General features: G+C 45.6%; 1 protein-coding gene across 1 annotated transcript; it reads left to right on the forward strand.

Moving 5' to 3' along the window:
* Positions 1 to 13,198: 13,198 nt before the first annotated feature.
* Positions 13,199 to 16,888, forward strand: LOC129324923 (uncharacterized). The gene is made up of 4 exons (XM_054972382.1): positions 13,199 to 13,862; positions 13,971 to 14,045; positions 14,859 to 14,945; positions 16,366 to 16,888. The coding sequence occupies exons 1-4, from the start codon at positions 13,376 to 13,378 to the stop codon at positions 16,827 to 16,829; spliced, it is 1,113 nt and encodes a 370-aa protein (XP_054828357.1). The 5' UTR covers positions 13,199 to 13,375; the 3' UTR covers positions 16,830 to 16,888.
* The last annotated feature ends 9,399 nt before the right edge of the window (positions 16,889 to 26,287 follow it).

Consider the following 26,287-nt stretch of genomic DNA (forward strand, 5'->3'; position numbering starts at 1 on the left):
GCCTTATCTCCTAGGGAAAGTGTTCCAACCCCCTAATCATCTTGGTTGCCCTCATATTTACTTTTTCCAGCTCTGCAAGATATTTTTAATGATTTTTATGTTTTTTAATGATTTTTATGATTTTTATGTTTTTTAATGATTTTTATGATTTTTATAATGTTTTGAATGATTGTATGTAATTTTGTATGCACTGTAATTATAGATGGTTGTATGTAATTATGTTACTGTTTTTTTAAATGATGTGATCCCCCCTGGGCCCGCTTGCAGGGAGGGCAGGATAGAAATCCAATAAAATAAATTTTAAAAATAAATAAATAATTTTTTGGACATAGAGTTACTAGAACTGTATGCAGCATCTCAAAAGAGGCCGAACCATACAAGGGCCGTGCAATATTGCCTCCATGTTAGACTTTCCTGCCATACACTGAGTTGACATTTTCATTGAACTATCCACATCTACCAACATTTCACTGTAGAAAACGGACATATTGGGATATTCATGAAGAAGAAGAATGCGCTGTTGAGTTGTAGTCAGCTTATGGTAACCTCAGCCCAGGCATGTTCTAGACAACAGATAAGCAGAGATGGTTTGCTATTGTCTTACTCAGCATAGGAAACTGTTTTCCTTACCAACATAATTTTCATTACCTTTGCATATTCTCCACCTTCCATTACATATTGCTAAATGGTGCTTCTCTGCCTCCTGCATGCTGTCTTTCTTTACCTTGCAAAACTGTCCCTACCGTCTTCTGAAGCCAGATGTAACCTTCAAAGTTCTCTTGATGGATTATTTATTTATTTGTGTTATTATAGTTCACCTTTCTCACTGAGACTCAAGGCGGTTTGTACAGTGTGAGTTAGTTTGGTGTAGTGGTTCAGAGCAGCAGGACTCGAATCTGGAGAATCGGGTTTGATTTCCCCACTCCTCCGCGTGAACCTAGCTGGGTGACCTTGGGTCAATCACAGCTTCTTGGAGCTCTCCCAGCCCCGCCCACCTCACAGGGTGATTGTTGTGAGAATAATAGGCCTGCATAGGTGGTGAGCTAATTTATGCTTGCCCGCGGAGACTAATGGATCCAATTGGTTTCCAGAATTTTCTGCGGGATCTGATGTCCCCTGGTGGTTTGTTGGATGAGCTGGTAAGGGACTGGTATGACCGTCTCTCTGAAGCCATCAACAAAATAACTCCTGGTTGCCCTCTCCATTCCTGTGCTAGACGGGCTCCCTGGCATACGGAGGAACTACGTTAGATAAAGCGGAAACTGAGATGGCTTGAGCAAGTGTGGCGGCAGAATCAGAGAGAAGAGACAAGATCATCTTATAGAGTGTTAATGAAAGCCTATGAGGTGGCTGTGAAGGCAGCAAAGAAGGATTTCCATGCCGCCTCCACAGCGTCTGTAAGCTCACGCCCGGCAAAAATGTTTCACGCTGTTCAATCCTTGGTCTCTGTTTCTCAGGGAGACCGCCAAATTAAAAAATTGGCTATTGGCTGCGAGGCTTTGGGGAGCTTTTTAGAGATAAAATTTTGTCTCTCCGCCGTGATCTGCCAGCCACAGTTGATACAGTAAGGGAACTGGAGGCCCCCTGGCTGCCCTCCGGCCCTTATTTAGATCACTTCAGTCTGGTGTCCCAGGAGGAAGTTGACAGGATCCTGCAGCGGGTGAGGCCCACCACATGCTCCCTGGAGCCCTGCCCTCCGTGGCTCGTGATGGGCAGTAGGAACGGGTTGGGGGCCCAATTGGAGGCTATTATTAATCAATCACTGAGTTCTGGGGTTTTCCCTGGAGTGTTGAAGGAAGTTGTGGTGAGCCCTCTCCTGAAAAAAACAACTTTGGACCCCACCGATCCATCCAGTTACTGACCAGTCTCGAACCTCCCGTTTCTGGGGAAGGTGATTGAGCGGGTGGTGGCAGAACAGCTGCAGCTTTTCCTGAAGGATTCTTCCATCCTGGACCCATTCCAGTCTGGTTTCTGCCTGGGACACAGGACAGAGACAGTGCTGGTCACCCTCACGGATGAGCTTTGCAGACACATGGATCGAAGCGGGGCAGCACTGCTGATTTTATTGGATCTTTCAGCAGCGTTTGACACAGTTGACTATGAACTGTCGACCCACTGCCTCGCCGAGGTGGGGATCCGAGGGACTGCCTTGCAGTGGCTTGTCTCCTTTCTCCACGGTCAGGGACAGAGGGTGGCTCTTGGGGAGAGCTTATCCGCACACCAGCCTTTGGTGTGCAGTGTTCCACAAGGAGCGATACTTTCCCCTTTGTTATTCAACCTGTACATGTGCCCCCTTGCCCAGTTGCTGTGAAGTTTCGGACTGGGTTGTCACCAACATGCAGATGACACCCAATTGTAACTGCTGATGGGTGGCTGGCCTGACTCTGCCCCTGATGTCCTAGTAAAAGCTTTGGAGGCTGTAGCTGGATGGGTAAAGCAGAGCTGGCTGAAGTTGAACCCGGTAAAGATGGAGATCCTGTACTTGGGCTGGGGGTTGCCAGATTTGGGAATCCAGCTCCCGACCTTTGATGGGGCGCAATTAGTGCCTGTCTCATTGGTCCCGAGTCTCAGAGTGATACTGGATTCCTCCTTATCGATGGAAGGTCAGGTCACAGCAGCTGCCCAATCTGTGTTTTCCCATCTTTGACAGGCCAGGCAGCTTGCGCCTCATCTGTCAACCCACAACCTAACTACAGTGATCCATGCAACAGTCACCTCCAGAACAGACTACTGTAACTCGCTTTAAGCAGGGCTTCCCTTGGGTCTAACCCGGAAATTACAGCGGGTGCAGAATGCTGCTGCATGTGTCCTGATGGGCACACCATACAGGCAACATATTACTCCCATCCTGCAGCCGCTGCACTGGCTCCCCATCGAATTCCAGATTAGGTTCAAGGTTTTGGTTTTAACCTTTAAAGCCCTAAACGGACTGGGACCAGCATACCTGCCGGACTGTCTGTGTACCCCGGAGAGCATTAAGATCAACAAATAAGAACTTACTGGTGGTCTCTGGCCCCAGGGAGGCCTAGCTGGCCTCGACCACAGCCAGGGCATTTTCAGTCCTGGCTCCAACCTGGTGGAACTCTCTGTCGGAGGGCATCCGGGCCTGCCAGGATCTTATATCCTTTTGGCAGGCCTATAAGACAGAGACGTTCTGCCAGGCATATGGTTGAGGCCAGTCTTTGATCGTTTAGGAGCCTTCCTACTGGTCTCCCACCAGGGGGGCAACGTAATCATCTGCCTCCCTATAAGCACAGTCACCAGATTATTATAAACTGTGCCCCCACCCCACTCCTTTGTTCTGCTTTGTTTCTATCATGATTGGGGAAATGGGAGGGGGCCTGCCATCTGTTTTTGTATGCATTTGTGGTGTTTTTTGGATTTAATTGTATTTTATATGTTTTAATGCTCATTGAGCATTTTATTGTAACCCTCCCTGAGCCCGTTCGTTCGTTCGTTCGTTCGTTCGTTCGTTCGTTCGTTCACTCACTCACTCACTCACTCACTCAATCAATCAATCAATCAATCAATCAATCAATAACAACAACAACAACAACATACTTTGTAAACCTCTCTGAGTGGGCGTTAAGTTGTCCTGAAGGGCGATATATAAATAGAATGTTATTACGTTATTATTAGTACAGTCAATTTCAAGGACATTTCAATAAACAATGTAATAGGATACATGAGTGCAACTATGCAAAGATTTAAAACTAGCAGAAATCCAATACAGAGCTGAGGAAATGCTGAAACAGAGCATAAGCAATTCTCAGACTGACACATTAAACAACATAAAACTACCCAGTAGGATCATACCCCAAACAATAGACAGCACACAGTAGCACAGAGTAGTAAAGTCTATGGTACCTGTCCTTTTATTAATGCATCACTCTGAGACCACATCCTTACCGTACAGTAGGGTTGCCAGCCTCCAGGTAGTGGCTGGAGATCTCTCGGAATTACAGCTGGTCTCCAGGCCACAGAAATCAGTTCACCTGGAGAAAATGGCTACTTTGGGGGGTGGACTCTATGGAATTATGCCATGCCAAGGTCCTTTCCCTCCCCAAACCCCACTTTCTCCAGGTTTCTCTAGGTTTCACCCCCCCCCCCAGATCTCCAGGAATTTCGCAACTTGGAGCTGGCAACCCTACCGTACAGCCCTCCTATCTGAGTAAAAAGCCCTCATGAATAATTCAGTTTCGCATCATTTACAGAAAACCAAGAGAATGGGAGCTTTGCTGACCCCTTCAGGTAGGCCATTCCATAATGTGGGGGCCACAATAGAGAATTCATGTGTACAGCCAGCTGTTGATTTCGTTCATGTGCAAGGCGGCTCCTGCAGAAGGCCTTGTTCAGATGAGCAAAGCTGCTGTGGTGGAATATAGGGAGAGAGGCAGTCCTGTAGATATGCTGGACCAAGGCCATGAAGAATTTTGTATATGTAATCTTATAGTGCCCTGACCTGAAGAGCCTAGGAGAGCCTGATCTTGTCAGATCTTAGAAGCTAAGCAGGGTCGGCCTTGGTTAGTATTTGGATGGGAGACCTCCAACAAAGACCAGGGTTGCAGAGACAGGCAATGGCAAACCACCTGTGATAGTTTTTTGCCATGAAAACCCCACCGGGGGTCACCAAAAGTCAACTCTGACTTGAGGGCACCACACACACACAATCTCATAGTAGTTCTGATTTTTATTTATGGCAGAATAATTTCAAAATGGACACATTCAAGAACAGGTCTGAATAGGACAGGCACACCAATGAAGTCCGTCTCCTAATCATACTTACACCCGGCCTAACAGTGAAATGCTAAGCAGAGTTACTCTGAGTAATTCTGCTTAGGATTTCACTGTAAGCTACCGCACAAGGTTGTTGTGAGCATACAAAGGAAGACAGGAGAATGATGTAAGCCACATTGGGTCCCCCTTGGGGAGGAAGATGGGATATAAATGAAGTAAATAAATAGATAGAAAAAGAAGATAGATATAAAAGGAAACCAATATAAAGATGGTGTTTTACCTGAAAATAGGAACGCCCCTGAGAAATAAGGATGGTTGCAGCAGATGCTGGGCTTAGAAATGATCAGCAATGGATTAGCAAGTGATATGGTTTGTGCTATGCAACAAAAAGTTTCACCTGCTGGTTTCTGCCAATCTAAACACTATAAATGATGTAAAACTGGGCCCCAGTGGGTTTTTCCTTTCTACTCAGCAAGAAGCCCCGAGGGACAATTTCATTCAAGTACTTAGGTCAACTGTAAACAGCAGTCACGTGGCACCATAAAGAGCAGTCCGTTTTGATCCTACCTTAAAACTGTTGTGAACTAGAGCCCTCTTGGTCAGATGCAAGCGGTGACTCCTTCCTTTCCAGTCAATATTATATACGCAATATGTATACAAGGTTAAAAGGGGGGAAAGTTGTAAATGCAACCTCAAAGGGCCATGGCACGCAGGGAGTAGAGGGTTACATAAAATCCAAATGTGATCAGGAATAATACAGAGAACATTTGAGACAGCAGTAATAAGTGATAAGGCAATTTCCTGAGAGCTTCACTACATTTTTTAAATTGGAGAATGGTGACATTCAGATCAGCAATAGAGGGTCCCGAGAGGCTGGGCGGTCCTCAAATTCATTTCCAAATATTCTCATTTTTAAATCAAATTAGCAGGGCTTTTTTTCAGCTGGAACGCGGTGGAACGGAGTTCCGGAACCTCTTGAAAATGGTCACATGGCTGGTGGCCCCGCCCCCTGATCTCCAGACAGAGGGGAGCTTAGATTGCCCTCCGCACCGCTCAGCTCCCCTCTGTCTGGAGATCAGGGGGCAGGGCCACCAGCCATGTGACCATTTTCTCCAAGGGCAACCCACTGAGTTCCACCACCTCTTTTCCCAGAAAAAAGCCCTGCAAATTAGTGTCCATTTAGTCTTATTTATTTATTTACTTCCTTTACACTCTGCCTTTCTTCCCGACAGGGACCCAAAGCAGTTTACATCATTCTCCTCTCCTCCGTTTTATCAGACCAATCTTTGGAGGTAGGTTAGGCTGAGAGTGTGTGACTGGCCCAAGGCCACCCAGAAAACTTCCACGGCGAAGCAAACCTGGGTCTCCCAGTTAGACTTCTATTTGAAGGGAATTTTTTATGCAAACGAACAAAGATGGAACCAGCCACCTACAACAGGAAGTGGGGTAATCCATTTTCTCACTTTACTATCTTCTTCTTCTGCATTTGTTAACCACATCTGAAGCACCCCCCCCCCCATGTAGCTATCCTAGACCTAATGGGCAGCCCCTGGCAAATAGGGGGCATCTGATACCATCTGATAGCAAGAAACAGCTGGTACTACGTATGTTCTCATCTAGTGTTTCATAAAGTAAAATAGATGCGAAAGTTCAAGATAGTTTAGAGAAACCTAGGGGCTTTCCTGAATATTAGGCTGATTGCCTTTAAAAGGATAATTATATTTCAGTTGTTAAAACCCTCTTGTGGTTTAAATGATCCAAGAAAAAAGAAGCCATTCTTCAGTTTTATTTTTTTTTAAATGTCTCTCCCAGCTATAAAGCCGGCTCATCTCTAACCCTTTGATAGGAAAACATACATAAAGTGATGTTCATGACAAAGTCTGAGCTTACTGTGACTCTCTAGGAAAGAGATCTTGGAGTCTTGGTAGATAGCTAAATGAAAACATCAAAAAGCATTGGAAACAAGACGGCCTGTATTGTAAATGTAGTGTACAGTTTAGGGGAAAAGACAACTAAGCAGGGAATATGAGAAATGTTTATAACACACTGCGTAAGTTGGGAAACGGGGATGGGAAGAACTTCCCCGTTTCCCATCATCATCATCATCATCATCATCATCATCACAACAACAACAACAGTAATAACTGCCCTTATATACCACTCTTCTAGACAGAAGAGTGGCTCACCCAGAGTGGTGAACAAGTTCATGTTATTATTATCCCCGCAATACAGCTGGGGAGCTGGGGCTGAGAGGAGGGGCTTACCCAAAGCCACCTACTGAGCTCATGGCAGTAGGGGGATTTGAACCAGTAGAGTGCTGATTCATAGCCAAACGACTTAACCACTGTGCTACAGCAGCTCTCTAGAATTCAGGGGCACCCAATGAAGACAGTTTCAGTTGGGTAGCCATATTGGTCTTCAGTAGAAGAGGAAAAGAGCAAGAGACCAGCAGCACCCATAAGACTAACAAAATTTATTTAATGTATGAGCATTTGTGAGACTCAGCTCACTTCTTCAGTTACCTGTATAAGGTACCAGGTGATGTGAAAGTCCTCTGCAAAGACTGCAGAGAGTCACTGATGGTCAAAGTATAAAAACTGACCTTGAAAGACCAATGGCTGGAGTCAGTATATGGCAGCTCCACATGCATATGAGACTGGGACACATTCCATAAGCAAAGGTTTACACTGTCAGGATCTGTTTGTATGTTGCCTGACAGGAAGCGACCTGACTAACGCCATGTTTAATTCTTTAGTTGGTTAGTCTTCTTTTCCCTTTAGGCCCCACCTGCGAGGAGCCGATTCCGTGGGAGAAGACACTATCTTATCTTTTCTGCAAGCTGAGTCGACCTTGACTAGTGTTCCCACTGAGAACTCTCCTGCTATGTGAACTCTGGAGGGAGGCTGGGCTCTGAGAGGGTGAAATGTAACAACCTCTATTCTGTATCTCATTCCTAACAATGCCTTGTTCAGCCAGGGTCTCAAATCCTGGAATATGGTTGTCTGGGCCTGAATGCTGTCTTTCAAAATAAAACCTTTTAAAACCAAAAGACCTTGTCTTCTTGCAGGAGGGAGTTAGACAGACTATCGTGTCTGGAATGCCATAGTCTGACATACACCTAGGGCTTTTTTTCTGGGAAAAGAGGTGGTGGAACTCAGGACCACACAATGACATCACTTTCGGTCAGCTGGAACAAGGGGGAGTTTTTTAAAGTTTAAATCGCCTTTGGTGAAAATGGTCACATGGCTGGTGGCCCTGCCCCCTGATCTCCCAACAGAGGGGAGTGTAGATCAGGGGGCGGGGCCACCGGCCATGTGACCATTTTTAAGAGGTGCCGGAATTCCATTCCACCGTGTTCCAGCTGAAAAAAAGCCCTGCTTACACCTGATTAGCTCCAGTCCTTCATGGGAACCCACCTCACTAGGCAGAGACATGTGAAACAATGCCTCCATTGCAAACCTTAACTGCAGAGCAGACTTATGGGAGGAGCCCAGTTTAACCCCACCCAGATCAGCTCATTGCTCATAAATACAGGATGTGCTTCAATCTACAACATGCTAATTTGTAGATATCCAGACTTCTAGGGTTGCTGCTTTCTTTCTTTTTTTTCTTTTTTCATTTATTTATAAAAAAATACAACAGGATCAGTTTATGATGAGAAATGTGGCAATAAATACAATTAAAAGAAAAGGCAATTCTACATGGATATATTATGGCACAGAAAATTTTTAAAAATGCACCATCAAAACATGGGGGACTTCTGTGGGCTCAGAACTCTGCACACGCTCCTTTTTAGGAGAGGCAGCTCTCTCTATAAGTTTGGTCAATTTAGAGGTGGGAATGGATCACACACAATCACAAATGCATGCTTATTGTATCTAATGTGACCTCAAGACTAGGGTTGAATCCACATTACCTCTTTTTTCCCGGTTGTTCTCCACATGAAATCCGCATTTCAGAGTGCCGGTCACATTACCCAATCCTCGACACGCATCTCTCTCGGATTTCCATCGAATTACTAGTAGCGGTTTTCTTGCGGGAGTTTCACGATGGACGTGAACGCTTGCGAGCGCAATTTTCGCGCTCCTTTTTTAAACAGCCGTCAATCAAGTCTCCCCTTCCTTTCCTTGCGTTCCCATTGGCCGATTCCACCAGAGATGGCTCGTGAGCGATTTCTCCTATATTTCCCCTTTATTTGCTTTCGTTGCTTGGTTCAGCAACATTCGATTTCTCAAAAGCCAAACTTTTTCCTCATTAACATCTTTTTAGTGGCCCAACCACCCGAATATCCTCTTCCCCCCCCTCCTCTTTTAATTTTTTTTTTAAATTGATCTGTCATAGCGAAATTTCGTAGTGTGTTCCAGCGCAACAAAGATCACATTTAACTGCCGTCCTAACGCCTCCTGCCTCGGCCCATGTATACAGTGCTCTAGAATGATACCACAAACAAGTTTTTAAAATCAGCTGTGTTTCTTGTTCCTTGAGAAATGTCTCTTTTAATTTTTTTGCCTTTTTTAAAACTTAAGTCATCGTGACGCAGTGACGATTGATCAAAATAAAAAGCTTTGGAAGTCCAACCCGGAATTATTTTGTTGGAATGTTATTAAATCGTTTGGTCAGGGTGCGTCTCGTGGCTGGCGCCTGTCACGACCGAAGGTTGAGCACCACGGGGACACTTGGCTAGGGTGCCTTTTCTGGGCGCAATACTTTTTTTATTCCCACATAACAAAATATCGCTATTCCAAAGATTCATTAAAAAAAAAAATTAGAAAAAAAAAGGATCAGAGAATCGAGGGAAGATTTACGTGCCGCAGAGACAGAATAGGAATCAATTGTGTTCCTGGCAAAAATATTAGTAGATAAAGAAAGTTTGTCAATCTTGGATTAACGTGGGAAATGCTGTCCAAAAACATGCAGAAAACATTTTGAAAATCGAACACCTTTCTGTTGCTCTTAAAGAAACGCTTCTTATTTCTGGTGACCCAATTTTTTAGTTCCACATTGACATCCATGAACTTAAAATACATTCCCTTGAAATCTTATCTGTATTTCCATTCCTGTTTTGCTGTAAAATTTGGTGTTATGCCTGGGGACACAATGGAGAAAGCATTCTGAAGATACAGTGAATACAGACAGAATGCTAAATTTAAAGTTGTGATGTGGCGTTCTGTGGGTTCTTTGTGGTTCTTCGTGTTTGGAACCCATCTCAAACCTGTGTGCCAACCAGGCTGGAGACTACGACGTTTGGCCCCCCGATTGGAGTGATGAATGGGAAACCTAGGATATCAGCAGAATCATTCTGGACATAATATTCTAAGTGTCGTTCGGCATCCTCCACTTTTAAACAGCTCCTTTTGTTCCACGCCAGTAAAAGAAAAAACACATCTGGATATCCAGCACAGATAGGGGCCCGCCTGTAAATTCTGTTACTTGGCGTCACGTGTGGTTCATTTCCATCACACCCAATCTAAAACACTGGGGACTGATTGATTCAGCACTCCATTCAGAAAATCATGCATTCAATGCCAGTTTCACCCATTGATTTCATCTCCCACATTAATGGACTGTGCTTTTGAGAGGGAAGAACGGGTAACACCAGGAGCGGCACATTCCAGACGAATCAGAATTGGTATTTTTGTATTACGCTGTGCCAACAAATTTCAGCTTGATGTCTCCATGTGATGTGGTGGAACAACCAGTTTCTTGGGCCATTTAAAGTACAGGTCATATCACATTATTTCTCAACATCAGCAATTTAGAGCCCAATTATGCCATTGGGGTGATGCTCCTTAAATTGTCAGTGCTTCCCTCGTCTGGAAAACTGAGTCTGGTGACATGATGACAGGGGGGATGCTTGTGAGGTGCTTGTAGAACAGTATAATCCACCATTTGCCACTTATATACCATGTCCCAAAAAACCTACAATTGTGTCAAGTCAACTGTGGCAATCAGAATGTGACACATGAGACTAAACTTTGGCAGGTAAGGCTAATGAAGTTCGAGGTCACAATAAATACAAACACTTCACGTGTTTGCCGGGGATGCGGGAAATTAGAAAAAAGGGGGTGCAGAGAACACCTATGATGATGTGGGACATTGCACCAACAGGGGGTGGGCATTGATTGTTATTTGGGAAATCTAGTGGACAGTCCAGAAAGCCATTACACCTATCTTTTTGATGCATAGACATGGACCACGTACAGAGAAAATATCACTGTGACATCATGGAAAATATTTTTTTAATTTAAGGAAAAAATTAAGCAAAAGAGAACCACCAAAAAAAATTTTTTTTTTAAATGAACAGCACAACAATAAACTGTGGGGGAAGGGGAAGAAAACTTGGGTAACTATATACAGTGGTGAGAACAATCAGGGTGCATCCCCAGAGGCAGAGGGACGATGTCTCCTTCTCTCACGGCGCTCCATCACATTGACTCGCCGCCCCAGGCGTGCTAGTCGGTCCTCCACGCTGCTCAACCTCTCTTGCACATTTGAGACTGAATTTGGGAAAGAAAAGTGTCTTTGAGAGACGGCACCCAAAAAAAGGGTGACAGCACCATTCAGAGCAAAAACTTACTGGATGATCCTAGCCTCTCCTCCATCCTCTCCATGGCCGTGAACAGATCTCCTATCCCTCTGCGTTGGGCTCTTCCTGGGGGAGCAGACCTTCTGCTGGTTGAGGGACCCTCCTCCGACCGTTCCAGTTGGCTTTCCTGTGCACTAGCTTCAGAAATGAAAGGAAGAAATCAAAATCTTGTAAAACGGTTTGGCCACAGCAGTCATAACATCCTGGCTGATCCACTGTGGCATCAACCTCCAGATTCTCTGATTTCATTTCAATGATTACAGAAAAATGGGAACTCTGTTATAGCACCAGCAAATAAAACATCGGAAAGCATTAATTTTTTTTTCTTGCTGTTACAAAGGAGATAAAAAAAGGCTGGCAATTATTTTTTTTCACAGCACACTTTTGAAATCGTGGAAAAGCCTGGTGGGTGGTGATGCTCCGTGCTTGGGGCACCACTGTCATATACAACTTCCCCTCCATCCATGGAAGTGTGGAAGCGAATGTGGTCCCACTCATCCATGGACACATTCTATGAAGGTTGATGGTCAAGTGCACGGTGTGGGAAAGCATCAGTTGCTGGTCTGCCTGATTTTAGGTGGGGAAGAATATATTAGGCAAATACATGCTTACCAGGGGGTGCCTGTTGTGATCCCTGTGCAGGGTCCTCAGAGGAAGCTTGCTCCCCAGCCACCTCAAGCGCCTCCTGCTCCTCGTCTGCTCTTGCCTCCCCCACGGCAGCGGTGGGAGCTCTACCACGGAGAAGGGCTGCAAAGTGAAGAAGAAATGTTGGCACACTCCATCAAACCATTGCAATCGGAACATTCATGACAAAAAGGTGCAACAAAGATAACACCAGCAACTGTGCACCGTGATGAACACAGCGGCTCGACACATGCCACATTCCCAAACTTGGGGTCCCTCACGCCGAGCAGAAAAAAAAAAAGGTTTCTTTGTAGGAGAAAAAAAAACCGCTATTGCAATAAAACGGCGTTGTGCGACGATTACGGGGGGTGGGAATGGAATCTCAGCTCTCCCCCCACCATCTAACTTTTTGCCTAGTTTCTCCACATTGACGTGCACTTAACAGCGTTGTTAATTTAAAATTAAATGCTTTTAAGAGGTTCTTACCAGCATGATGACGGGATTGCCAGCTTGGCCTTCCGGCGAGATCCCAGAGGTTCATCATGGACGCAAAGTACGGGGGCTTTCCACTCTGGCGAGGGATCCCCTGCCAGGCTTCCAGCGCCCCGTAGAAGTCCCCCTTCACCCTCTTGAACTTCGATCTGCACTGTTCGGGGGTCCTGCTGTGACCACGGGCACACATCTGCCTCGACAGCTTGTGAAATATAAGCTTCGTGGGCAGATGTGTGCTCCTCATTACACGCGCCGCTTTTCCGGAGCGTGCAACGAGGTCCAGCAGGGTCTCCACCTCTTCATCCCGCCAGAAGACTCCTTTTGCCGCTGCTGCCATACTTGTTCCTAAACGAAATACCGAAAATGTGCTGTTACATAAATTAGCATGCCCTCATAACGGCTCCATAAAGGCGCGGAAAAAAAGGCTGCTGATTGGACGCGCTTGAACAGGATGACCAATCGGTGTTGAGGATTTGATTTCGGCGCCAAATGCTGTTGAATGAACACTATGTTCTCCCACACTCATGGGAAGGCCCTTTCAGGCCAATAATTTTTATTTCTGCTACTTGAGTTCCAGTGAAGCATGAGAAAGCATTGTTAACAAGAACAGGGGTTGATTTCTTATCAACAAATTGGTTCACTTTTCACATCGCATTACAGTCCTTTTAACGAAACATCTTCCTGGCGTGCCAATGCATCCACGAAAATTCGTCATAGCGTTATTTTGTCACATTAAAATTAATTAGGCAAAGGAACGGGTGGTGGCTACAGCGCATGCGCAATTAACGGCTTGGATTTCCGGCGGGAGAACAGTGCTTGGTCGACGGATCACAGTGCAGTGGACTGCCCTCCATTTGCTTTCTTGCAGACGTGGGGAGAGAAGAGCGACCGACACTCTGATCTGCGGACACCATCATAAACAATTGTTTTTTGAAAATGTCGGCCACTGCTCCTGTGGCTCCACGATCAGCGACATGGAGGGAAAAAGAGGTATTGGACCTCCTTTCTTTCTGGGGGGAGGACAAGATACAGGAAGCCCTTAGAAGCTCCCACAGGAACTTAGACAACTTTGAAAAAATTTCCAAAATGATGTCCTCGCGTGGTCATCGGCGCACTGCATTGGAATGCAGGAACAAAACAAAAAGTATGCGGTTGGAGTACAAGCGCGTCATGGCACACAATTCCACTTCTGGAAACGGCCCCATTACATGTCCTTTTTTTCGTGAGCTGGACAGTATTCTAAGAGGGGACGCAAGTGTTAAACCTAAACGGATAGCGCGAAGCATTTCTTTTGCCCAAGGACCCCCGCAGATAAGCGCCCCCAGGGAAGTGATGGAGGGATCGGAGGAACTCTTCTCGCACGACATGCAGACGATAGATGCTGCACCGCTGTGGTGCTCTTCTCCAAATCCCATGGCAGCACGTGAGTGATGGAGCGTTGATTATTCTAGTTCAGAGCTATGATTTTTCTTCCTTTTCACATTTCCCTGTCTATGAAATCGTAACACCTTTATTGATTTCACGTTTATAGCGCAGAACTCGTCATCATCCACCGATGCCAGTGAAGAGGATCTTGACCGCACCATAGATGGACTTGCTGACAAGGGTGAGCATTTTTTTGACAGGTTGCTCCAATGGTGGCCCACCCAAAAACAGTCCCTGGAAAGGCTGAAGACATCTCGAGAGTGGGAACGCCAAGATGAGAGTGCCTGTTTTAGGGGAAAAGAGGGGCACGACCTCAGGTTTGCAAGATATGGGAAAGTCTGTCAGTGATGGGATGGTTTGGAGGTCTGTCAGTTATGGGGATGATGTGACATCATCGGCCACACCGTGGAGGTTGTCTTAGACTTATGGTTTCAAATGTTCAACTGTTCACTCCTGCCCAGCCCATCCATGCAAGCAACACCACGGTTTATCCGTTCTATATTTACCAAAATGCATGGATGGAGTTGGCTCTGGATTCAAATATATTTTTGATCAGTCTCCTTTTCATTAATGGATGCCTGACTTGAACTCCAATCTCTACACTCGAAGCATATAAACCCAGTGCCCAGCTTCAGGGACAGATGAACACAGGAATATGAGACCGTGGACGGGTGCATGGACTGGTGCAATTTTCTGTGTGAGACATTCCGGTCCACTAAAAGGCTGAATAAGGGGTAGATGACAGAGGGCACATTCAAAATCTGTTTCAGGTTTTCAGGGCCACCTCTTAGTCATTATAGTGGTGCAAAAAAAAACCAGACGTCCCATTACAGCTCCTATCATCTCTTATATATTGATAGTGGCACAGATACAAATAAGAAAAGAGGACAACGCAGAAGACAGTGCCTGCGAAGTGAATGTTTGAATTGTATTTATCTATATCACATCCCCGTGTTTTTCAAACCAATCACATTTAAAACCTATAAATTTTCAGAAAACGACACTACAGGTGCAAACGCAATGGAGGACGACGACAGTGATTCAGACCTTCCCCTGGGGCATCGTTCACGCTATAACACGGGTAAGCTTAGTTGATCTGCAGAATCTAAAAGAGTCCAGTTGCACCTATGAGAAGAGACAATTGCAGAGTGGCATAAGCTCTCCTGAATCACGTTATCTTTGTCTGACATATGAAACAGAGCATGGTCAAATATAGAGGGGGGGAGAGAAGTGGAGGAGAGAGCAGAGTCATCTTGGGAGGCCGGAGGGTGCCTCACAATCGTTCCTTTTATGTCACATGTCCAAAATCTCCATTCTTTGTGTGCGACTGTTGGCCTCCAAGGCAGTTGCCCTGTTAGTTTCTGTAAGCCCAACAGCAAGACCATAATATCCCCTTGGCGTGTGACCCTCCTATGGACACAGACCTACCTGCAAGATGAATTAAAAAAACAAAAATTTTGTTCCCAGAAGCCCACGCCAGGTGTCACCGAGCTCACCCAGACCCCACCTGGTGCAATAAAATCTGTCACCTGTTTCACTGTGAACAGCATGCATAGTCCCCATTCTGAACCAAATGGAACGTATGAAATTTTCATGTGTGTTGCAATTCATCGGCCACGCAGGGTGCATAGGTTAGAAAAAAAAATTTTTGGGACAAACTACGGCTACCTTACAGTCTGCATTGGATTTTCCCAGAACAGTGTAGTGTTCTCCCACTGGTAGCTGAAATTTCCCATTTATCATGTGAGATTTTTGTCAATGTAATTTTTATTGCATTTGTTGGCTGGTTTCTCAGATCTGCAGCGCACATTGAACCGCACCTTGCACCCCTCAATTGATAATGCCAACACTGTTGATGTGATCTGCACTGACATGAATCACGGTTCCAAAAATTAATTCTGAGGGACACCCAGACACCGTCTTGGATCACCTATCCTCTTTAATGGTTGCTCCCACCACATATGTTCTGATGTTGTCAGGATTTCAAGGAAATTCTTGATTTGGCATAACATTGAAAATGGTCAGAATGTGCTCACTGTGGAACATTGCAAGAGCAACGTTGGTCAGCATTGGTGTAAAAGGCAGATCCGGACACAGCACGTCTCCTCGCTATCTAAAGCAGATAAATTGGTCTCTCTCACTAACGCAGTTTTAAACATAATAGCTTTGACTGCTGCCAGTATGTCCTCCATGTTATTTCTGCACAACCCATATGGCAAGTGGCATTGTAAAAGCCTTCCCGTTATGGAAAAACCTTGATGCTTGTGCATGCATGGTTATCAAAAAATGTGCAACACATTGGCCTCGGCGGGGGCGACGGGATGAACTAGGCCAGAATCTGTTATGTGGGTTTTGGAAGTCATGGGGAAGAGCCCAAACTATGAAGCCTGCTGCTGGCCAACCAAAAAACATGTTGCATCCTTTTCTTCAGGATAAGATTTCTGAATAATGTCTGAGATGTTAACAATTTATTGATCTGTTGCTCTGACTTACATCCACAGCAGACGGGGCAGATAACAGATGCCTAGCAGAAGTTTCACCGGGAACAAGACTATTCCAACTAAGAAACAGGAGACGCAGAAACGCAGCACTCTATGGAGTAGCCGATGATATGATGCGCCGTTCTCGAGAGGAGCACAATGCCCAGGTTTCCCAATGGCGAACGGACAGAGAGATGCTGTGCAGTTGGAAGGCTGATGAGAACAAGATTCAGAGGGAATTCTTGGATCACACTAAAATGGAGAGTGAGAAGTTTGCCGAGGCCTGGAAACAGAACATTTCGGTGATGTCTGATGCTGTGAACACTTTGAAGTCATTGGGACAGATGCTCGCCCAACAGCGTCAAATCATCCCCCCAACACACGATTATGGGCAAACCGCCCTACCTGCCTCACAGGCAACCCCGAAGAAGGCAGCAGCGAGGCGTTCCTGTGTTGGCAAAGCCAGGGAGAGGCTGACGCTTTGAGGAGCTATGTTCTGCGTTGCCCTCCTTATTTGCCACATACCATGGTTTTTGGCAGCAAAATTCATTTGACAGATTCCATTGCTCTGGTGACCCCTTAATGGTCTTTATCTATTGTATTTGAAATAAATGTGTGTTAAGGAGTTGTCGCCCCAGTCATGTATGTCTGTTTTAAAATTCTTAACTTTCTGGGATCAAATGGAATCATCAGGGTATAAGATGATGGCCAATCGTTTCCAATGTTGACTCCCTTTTTTTTTTCACCGCAATCCCCAAAGTTTAGGAATATTTAACATCAGACAATACAATGAAATCACAGTAAGAATCACATTTGTGTTTCTTTGTGTAAGTGGCATCACTCATGTAGTGACCATTCTAAACAGCCTTCCTGCAAAAAGTGAAACGCAGCAGTTACCAATCAAGTGGCGCTTCCCCCCCCCCCTGATTGCAACATGCGGCTAAGTTGTATCTTTGGGAGGAGCACTTGCAGTCCAAATTGGAAATTTGGGGGGGGGGCGGATTCCAGACTTGGCCAAAAATACCCTGACAAACTGTGAACGATGTATGCGGGGGACCACTCAGCTGTGTGGGAATGTATTGTCTGCATGTGCCAGGACTTGATTTCACATCCACCGCTTGTCTGACAGCACCCCAATAATCAATAGTCTTTTGAGTTCAGTTAACCAAATTTTTTTTTTATTTACACAGATTAGAGTTGCTGGTTGAGACCATTTATGTTCCCCTTGGTTTAGCAGCTTTTCGAAGCAGGTTAGCCGATGTCCATCACTTGCCGCACCGAGGGAGGCAACATCAACTTGTGGAATCTAGGCCCATATACTTGGCCAGGGCATCCCTAACCACCTTTCCTTCGGCAAGATGCCTGTGATGGGTGGTCAACTCTTGTCCCTCTCCATGTGAAACAAGTATTGTCTCTGGGGCTGCTCCGCGGCCAGTGATGGGATGTCCCCGGCTTTCACAGAGGTTGTGCAAAACAACACATGCTGTCACCACAGCGATGACGTTGTGCTCCCTAACTTGGAGGCGGTGTGACAGACACCTCCACCTGGCCTTCAGTCTTCCAAAACAACATTCCACCACGTTCCTGGCTCGCGATAGGCGGGTGTCAAACATTTTCTGAGCTTGTGTGGTTGCCGTTCTCCCGTAGGGCTTCATAAGCCACCTACGCATGGGGTAGGCTCCATCGGCGATGACCACCGGGGGTATTCTTACACCGTCCACCACCATGAAAGGGTTTCCCGGAATTAGTGAGCCACTATCCATGGCAACACAGAAGGCGGAGTGGGCGAACACGAAGGCATCGTGGTTCTTCCCACTCCACCCCACCTCGGCGTCCACAAATCTTCCGCGGTGATCAACTGTGCCTTGGAGCAGAATCGAGGAATAGTTCTTGCGGTTGCCGTACTGATCTGGGCGGCCTCCAGGAGCGCAGATCGGGATATGCGTTCCATCAATAGCTCCCACACAGTGCGGGAAACCCAATCTACGGAAACCGTCCATTATCTGGGAGAAAGAAAAAAGAAAGGAAAAAAAAAGTCATAGTGCTATCAGGCAAACTGTGCATCAAATAATCATCATCACTCAGCGATGTCTAGTTCTTAAACACCCTGAAAGGGATTATTTTTGTAAATTGAATTTAGGATTTTTTTGCATTCTGAAATGTTGGGTGGAGGTTCTCTTATGTTTGGTGTAATTTAAATTGAATGATCCACATATCCACACAAGTCTCTCTCTTCTCACCCTTTGGCAATAAAGGTGACCGTTGGTGGTTTAAAAATCAGCATCTTTTTGAGGCCACTAAGTGGCCCACCAAATTGGGATCGTCTTGTGCCTCGCTAGAGGGAACGAGAACGGGTGTGAGACGGGCCCATGACAATTGGGTCCATACTGGACTCAAAATTCCACCCCGGGCCACAGAGGCCTCTATTTTTTCTAACCCTGGAGACAGGTGTTTGGCGGTGTATGAGGCACTGTTTTTCGGGGTAAACCAAAACATCCCCCCAGGTAACAAATTAACTAGAAATTGTTGGAGAGTGGGATAACAGGTCGGATAAGGTGCCTTGCACGTTGTGTTTACTTTGCTTTCACAATGCCACCCAGAGCCACCATGAAGGGAGACGTTTCTCCCCATAGAGAACCATGGAGATTTTAGGAGGATTCGTGAAGAATTGGATGGGAGGGGGGGTAAACTTGTATCCCCATATTTCACAGTATTCCTAAATTTGGAGGTTTGACAAAGTAGGGTTAGGAGAAGGTGTTCAACAACTGTGCAACGATTAGGGTCACACAGTAGGGGGAAATACCAAACTGCATTCCTGCACACCACCCCACCTATGTAAACCAAATGTTTATATCACAGAGGCAAAAAAGGCAATTCCTCTCCAAGACAGTTCTTTTTGTTACCTGCTTCAGATCACACGGCGAGGGGTGTGTGTGTGTGTCAGTTGTTGCCCCTCTTTTTCTTAAAAAAAAAGGATTTGTGTGGTGGAAGAACACACTATGAGGGTTTAATGCCATTGCATGCTCAAGGTGTCTGTGGGCAATGTTCACTCACACTCAAACAAACACATAGCGTTGTAGATTTTGAGAGGGTTTCAAAATTACCTTTAAAATGACTGGGAGAGGGGGATGATGTACACACCAGAGTGTTGTGTACTGGTCGTTCCGTTAATGTCACAATTTTTTTTTAAACGATAAATTGTAATAGCGAAATTTTGATATTTCAAAATAAAAATTACCTGTCCAATCCCACTTCCGAAGGAGACAGTCTTCGATAGAAGTTCCACCTCGACCGCGAGGCAGAACTCGACCACCGCGGAGGCTACCGTTGACTTCCCAATCCCGAACAGATCGCTCGCCACCTGGTAGCTTGTTCCGCTGGCCAGCCACCAAATTGCAACCGCGACTCGTCTCTCCACCGATATTGCAGAGCGAAGGGAGGTGTTTTGACGCTGCAGCCTTGGACGCAGGGCTTCCACCAAGTCGATGAAGGTCCTCTTGGACATCCGGAAGCGGCGCATCCACCGACGGTCATCCCAGTGCACCAACACGATATTCTCCCACCAGTCGGTGCTTCTCGGGTATACCCAGTGCTGCCGTGGCTCCTCCATCTGCGCAAGCAGGAACCAATGTTGGAAGCGCTGCCGGCGCCGAATTCTGGAGCGCGTCCAGGCGACGGTGGAGACTGAATCCTGGAACAGAATCCTGGCTGCAGCTCTGCGGCGTTGGGCTGAATAGCGCCGGTAAGCGAGAAGCAGCTGCGTCTGGCAAGCCAGCAACGTAAACATCAGCTGTCCGATGAGGGCGACTATAGGATCCATACCCACAACCGAATCGGCAACAGTAACCACAACGACACCAAGCACACCAACCATCCGCTCACACCCACAAATAGATTTTGCCGAGAACCTTCCCTTTTATAGACCATTCGAATCGCCCGCCCAAAAAAGTTAACCAGTGGCTATCGAGATGTTCACGTGATTTGTCGCTTTGTTGATGTTTCCTCATTTCGATAAAACGAAATAACGGAAAAGTGTTTTCAAAAAAAATAAAAAAAAAGGGAGGGAAAAAAGGTACCGCCCACAAAAGCGGTTGGCGAGCGGACGTGTGACCGGAGGCTCGCGCGAGAAAGCCGGATGGGGAGCCTGAATGTGAACGGAGAAGGAAAAGTTGCGGGTTGGAGGAAACCGAAAGAAAAGCGATTTATAAGCGGGTAATGGGTGAATGTGGATTCAGCCTAGGTTGCTGCTCTTTTTATTGCAGTCTGTGCGTCATGACTCACAAACCCTTAGGAGATGAAGCCCTCCCCCTCACGCACTTGTTTCAATGCCAGGAAAAGCTTCACCTACTTTTATTTTTGGTTTTGACCCTGAAGGCAGGGCCTGTCCTTCTTTGCTAAGTTCTTACTTGGACTTCCTCCCATTCCAACCTCCTCACCTTGAAGTGCTGTGCGTGTTATGTGCTGTCAAGTCACCTCCAACCTACAGCAACCCTATGAATGAAAGACCTCCAGAACGTCCTATCGTTAACAGACTTGCTCAGACTGGAGGACATGGCTTCTTTGACTCAGTCAAGCCATCTCATTTTGGGTCTTCCTCTTTTCCTACTGCCTTCCACTTTTCCTAGCATTATTGACTTTTCCAGAGAATCTTGTCTTTTCATGATGTGACCAAAGTACGATAGCCTTAGTTCTGTCATTTTAGCTTCCAGGGAGAATTCAGGCTTGATTTGATCTAGTACCTACTTTTTTGTCTTTATTATTATTGCTGTTGTTGCTGCTGCTGCTGCTGCTGTGGCTGTTAGTCTAGCTGCTAGCATAGGGATTTTCTTAAAAGGTGGCCACCTTTAAACCTGCCTACCCTTTAAATAAATTCTGCCATTGATTAATTGCTTCTTTGCCACGCCAGCTAGATCAAGACATACTTCCCTGTGCAGAATGCTGCACAGTGATTTCCAGTTGAGATCATCAGTACCAGTGTGCATGGTAGGGCAGCCTTTTTAAAAAATGAGAACCTTTTTCTATAGGTACATTTGGGGGGGGGGGATGATTGCTTGCTATCAAATGCTATTATGTTCAAATTAATGGGTAATCCAAATATCTACTGGGGTACCACAATTCCAGGGGGCTGAAGGCTGAGGACCCCCCTCTCCCAGTATAAAAGGGTCAATGGTTTCAGGTGGGGTTCTGGAGTTATTTCAGAATTATAATTAATATCCAGCCTACAGAGTGGACTCTACAGCACAGGTCTCCATCTTCGTTGAACCTCTGGGCACATTTGAAATTTCAAGAGCAGGTACTGGGCATCACAACAAAATGGCTGCCATAGGAGGGGGTAAGACCAATTACAAAATGGCTGCCATGGCATTTGAGTCCAATCTCTGAATGTGATGAGGTCCCACAAAAGGTTAGGAGATTCCCATTCCAAGCATCTTCCTATCATGGAGGCAGTTGCTTCTGAATGCATGTTCTTTAAAGACACAAAGATGAAACCGCCTGGGCTCTTTTGAAGCGACTTCTGCTCCAATGAGGTGGAAGAAAGACTGGATATGGTATTTACTTTGATGTTGAGAAGCTTTGGAAAAACAGCAAGTGGGAACCAAGAAACACATTGGCAGGCACCCACAGGCACCATGTTAGGGATCATTGCTCTAAGGTGTGTCAGAGTCTAGGATAAAAGGAAGTACCATCACATTCCCACCTTCCCTAGGCACTGCTCCCAGATATTCAAAAACATCTCAAGCTGGAATCAACACAGCCCTCCTTTTCAAATTACAAAATTAAAAATTCAATATCCTTTCCAAATTCAACCTCCATGCATTCTCTTATGCCTTTGTATGGAACCTTCTTTTTAAAAACGTTCATATCCTGTCTTTCCGCCAGTGGGGACCCAAAGTACCTTATATAGTTCTCCTCTCTGTCTTTTAATCCTCACAACAACCCTTTTAGGTAGGTTAGTCTGAGAGAGTGTGACTGGCCCAAGGTCACACATTGCAAAATAGGGATTTGAACTGGGTATCTTACTTCCTAGTCTAATGCTCTAGCCACTACACCATGCTGGCTCTCAAATGAGACTGACTTGGACCAAACCCCCATAGGGAACACAATGACAAGCCAGTGAGGTGTAGTGGTTAGAGTATCAGACTAGGATCTGGGAGATCCAGGTTCAATTCCCCTTTTTGCCATGAAAGCTTGTTGGGTGACCTTGAGCCAGTCACATACTCGCAGCCTACCCTACCTCATAGGATTGTTGTGGTGATAAAATTGTGGAGAAGGGAATTGTGTAAGCCACCTTGAGTTCCCATTGGGACTCAAGGCCTTCCTGCCAGCTCCTGTCTGAGGGGTGGGTATCGTGACCCACCCCTCCAAGCTTTATGTCATGTATGCCCGCATACCTGCCATGTTTGTATTCTGCATTTTGTACTGGTTAATGCTGTTTGCCTGAGTTATACACTGTATTCTGTGTCGACCATCTGAGAGTGCCTTAACTGCTAATATTAATTGCAGAAGGGCCAGTGGGCCTCTCCGTTATCTGTTGAAAATATGTACCTTCACTTCTTCCAGCAAGTGTCCTTGGAAGAGAGCTGCTAGCAGCACACATTGTATCTTTTCCCAAAGACTGGGATATTTTGCTTTGTACTTCATGTAGTCTAAACTAATCTGTTCCCATGCAACCTCTTGGGGGTTTCGCGCCAGAATGTCAACGGATCCAGGAGGGTGAGAAGTTTCCCTATAATTAGTTATGCCTTTGTTTGAATCGTCACTTCTGCCAATTGCCACCTTCGGGTGAACACCTGTACTGTATGGATCTCAATAAAGCTACTTCAACTGGAACACCTACGTGTTAACCAGGGCCGTCATCACACGGGCTTTTATTTAGCGCTAAAATGGCGCAATTTCCCAGCAAACACCCACCTTATTCCAACACTGTAGCGATTTTCTCTCTTCTGCTTTGTGCTTGATAGTCGTGCTATTTTGTGCCTCAGTGTGAATGCCTCACATCGATGTATTTCACCTCGCAACGTCCTATGCCCTCCCTTCAATCCCAGAATCCATTTCTTCCTGCGACTCCCCCTTTTTTAATTTTATTATGTCCTTATAACGCCATAACGACATAAGACAATGCAAACTTTCTGCTGAAGTAAAAATGACTCAATCGCCATGGCAGAGTCTTCAGCAATGGGGATCACGTTGGACAGGGAGTTTTCTGTGGGCAAAGGGCTATTTATATAATTTCAAAGTTGGAAAAACAAAAGGGTCATAATGTTTTGCTCTAACGGAATGTTTATATGCTGTTATTCCGTTATAGTGGAATTAAACGCCAGAATAATTTAAAAAAGGGGGGAGGAGCAGCTTCTGCGCGGTTAGAGAGAACAGAACAGAGTGCTTCGGTGTGGACAGCTGGTGGCGCAAAGAGCCGTTAGGTGACCCAAAGAAATGTTACTGTGCCGATAACAGGTAGGACGCTATATGCTGTAAATTTAACGGAAGAGATGCCCATGTGACGACGGCCCAGGGCTTTTTTTCAGCAGGAACGTGGGGGAACGGAGTTCCGGAACCTCTTGAAAATGGTCACATGGCCGGTGGCCCCACCCCCTGATCTCCAGACAGAGGGGAGTTTAGATTGCCCTCCGCGCTGCTCCAGTGGCGCGGAGGGCAATATAAACTCCCCTCTGTCTGGAGATCAGGGGGAGGGGCCACCAGCCATGTGACCATTTTCTCCGAGGGCAAACCACTGAGTTCCACCACCTCTTTTCCCAGAAAAAAAAGCCCTGGTGTTAACTGTGGAGGGCTTGCGGGACCTAACTGCCAGGAACTGACACTTTTCATCAGTGCGATCAGTTGCTCTCTCCACCTCCAGCCCTTTGAAGGTTGTCGAGGTTTTATTATTGTACGAACTGAGTTTTATGATTGTATGAAACCTGTATTTTATGTACGTTTTATTGTACTTTTAACTGTTGTTACTTCGCTCTGAGCTCATAGTGGGGAGAGCGGATTAAAATCGAAAAAATGAAATGAAATGAATGAAAAGGTGGGGCTTACAATACACTGAGGTGGTTATGTGATCGTTTCACTTGAAACCACAAAATAGTTCAAGATGTCATTGGCTATCCTCAGCAAGTTTTTAAAAATGTTACCTAGCTATTTGATGACAAATCCCACAATTTCTTTTCTCCCCGCTAGGTAAGAGCACTGGCCCACTACAGCAACAAACTACAATGATCTTGCCACTGATCACAATAAAAGCACCAGCTCAATAATATGAGGTTGTTCTCATTCTCACTGGGTCTCTGTGGCTCCTCTTCCACTTCATCAGGTCCCTGTGCACAGAAACGCATCCATGCAGTCTCCTTTGGACACAGTTCTCAGAAACCAGTTGTTGGAGGGCTCTTGGATTACTACTGTTAGCCGGGAGGTATAGTTTAAAAAGACAGAGAGAAAGATTCTGTCAATTTCACAGAGCCAGCGGAGATCACTCCTCAGAGGGTTTGTTAATTTCACCTTTGCCTCCCTGCAAGATGAAATTAACAAACTCTCTGAGGAGCAATCTCCGCCGGCTCTGTCTTTTTAAACTATGCTTCCCAGCTAATGTTGCATCTCTAGACACTTGAGCATCCCCTTGTAAAATGTCCCGTATAGAGAGATTCATAGTTACTATCCTGAGCAAACCATTTCAGATTTCTTGGTACAACAGTCAGTGACTGTGTAAAATGACCAAACATAACAGCCCTACACTAATGCCCCCCGAATACTAATGAAACATAAAAATACCCAGATGCCTTACTTTTTTCTTTTTTTTGCATGCAAAGTTCTCTATAGTATTCCAAATGCTTCCCCTTACACCAGTTGCCGAATCATTATAGTGAGTTATGCTGAATTAGTTGTCCCCCTCTGCCAATTGTGATGTCCTTGGGAAATTCCCCCTCCCTTCACACGTTGTTTGAAAGAACTAATCAGCATTCAGATCTTCTTCTGCCAAGTGCTGAGAAAGTCTAAACTTGCAAAGCTATAATTCCCCAGCCATATCTGCCTGTCAATAGTGCATTGAAGCCATCCGGTCTGGATCTACTAAAGGGATACACCGAGCATGAATTTTTTGATTAGTTAACATTTAAAAACAAAGGAAGGAAGAATCTCAGGAACTTGGGGAAACTTCACATTATGCAGGAAATCTATGATGGGATCACCTGATGTAAATTAAAAAAAACAACCTTAAAAGGCAGCCACGGTGGAGGCAATGTGGGTTGAACCACTGTACAGGGAGACGGCATTAACCCTTTCTCCACCACAGATGCTAGTAGAGACGGGCGCTCCTGAACTCCTATTGGTGATGGAAAGTGCTGTCAAGTCATAGCTGATTTATTCAGCTTCTGCTAGGGTTTTGACAGGAGACTAGCAGAGGTAATTTGCCATTGGCTACCTCTGCTTAGCGAACTTGGTCTTCTTTGGAGGTCTCCCATCCAATTACTAACCAAGGCCAACCCTGGTTAGGGACAGGGACTATATGCTATGCTCTTGGGTACAGTCTGCTGATGCAGATATGGACCTACTTGGGAGTGTCCATAGTGTAATTCTGGGTCTCAGTGAAGAAGAAGAAGAAGAAGAAGAAGAAGAAGAAGAAGAAGAAGAAGAAGAAGAAGAAGAAGAAGAAGAAGAAGAAGAAGAAGAAGAAGAAGAAGAAGAAGAAGAAGAAGAAGAAGAAGAAGAAGGTTTTCAAGATCTGATAGGACTGGGCTTGCCTGGGCTATCCAGGTCAGGGTGAAATCCTATTAGCCTGATTTTTAAAAAAGGGAGCAATCCTAAGCAGGTCTACTCAGAAGTAAATCCCATCACGCCCTGAAACATCCCTCTCTTTGGTTTTGGACTAAACATATAGTCCAGTGAAGGATTCTGGAAAGTTGGAAAACTCGGTCATAATTTAGTGGTATTTCAATGGCTATTTAAT

The sequence above is a fragment of the Eublepharis macularius genome, chromosome 2 (assembly GCF_028583425.1).
Source record: "Eublepharis macularius isolate TG4126 chromosome 2, MPM_Emac_v1.0, whole genome shotgun sequence".
NCBI classification, from domain to species: Eukaryota; Metazoa; Chordata; class Lepidosauria; order Squamata; family Eublepharidae; genus Eublepharis; species Eublepharis macularius.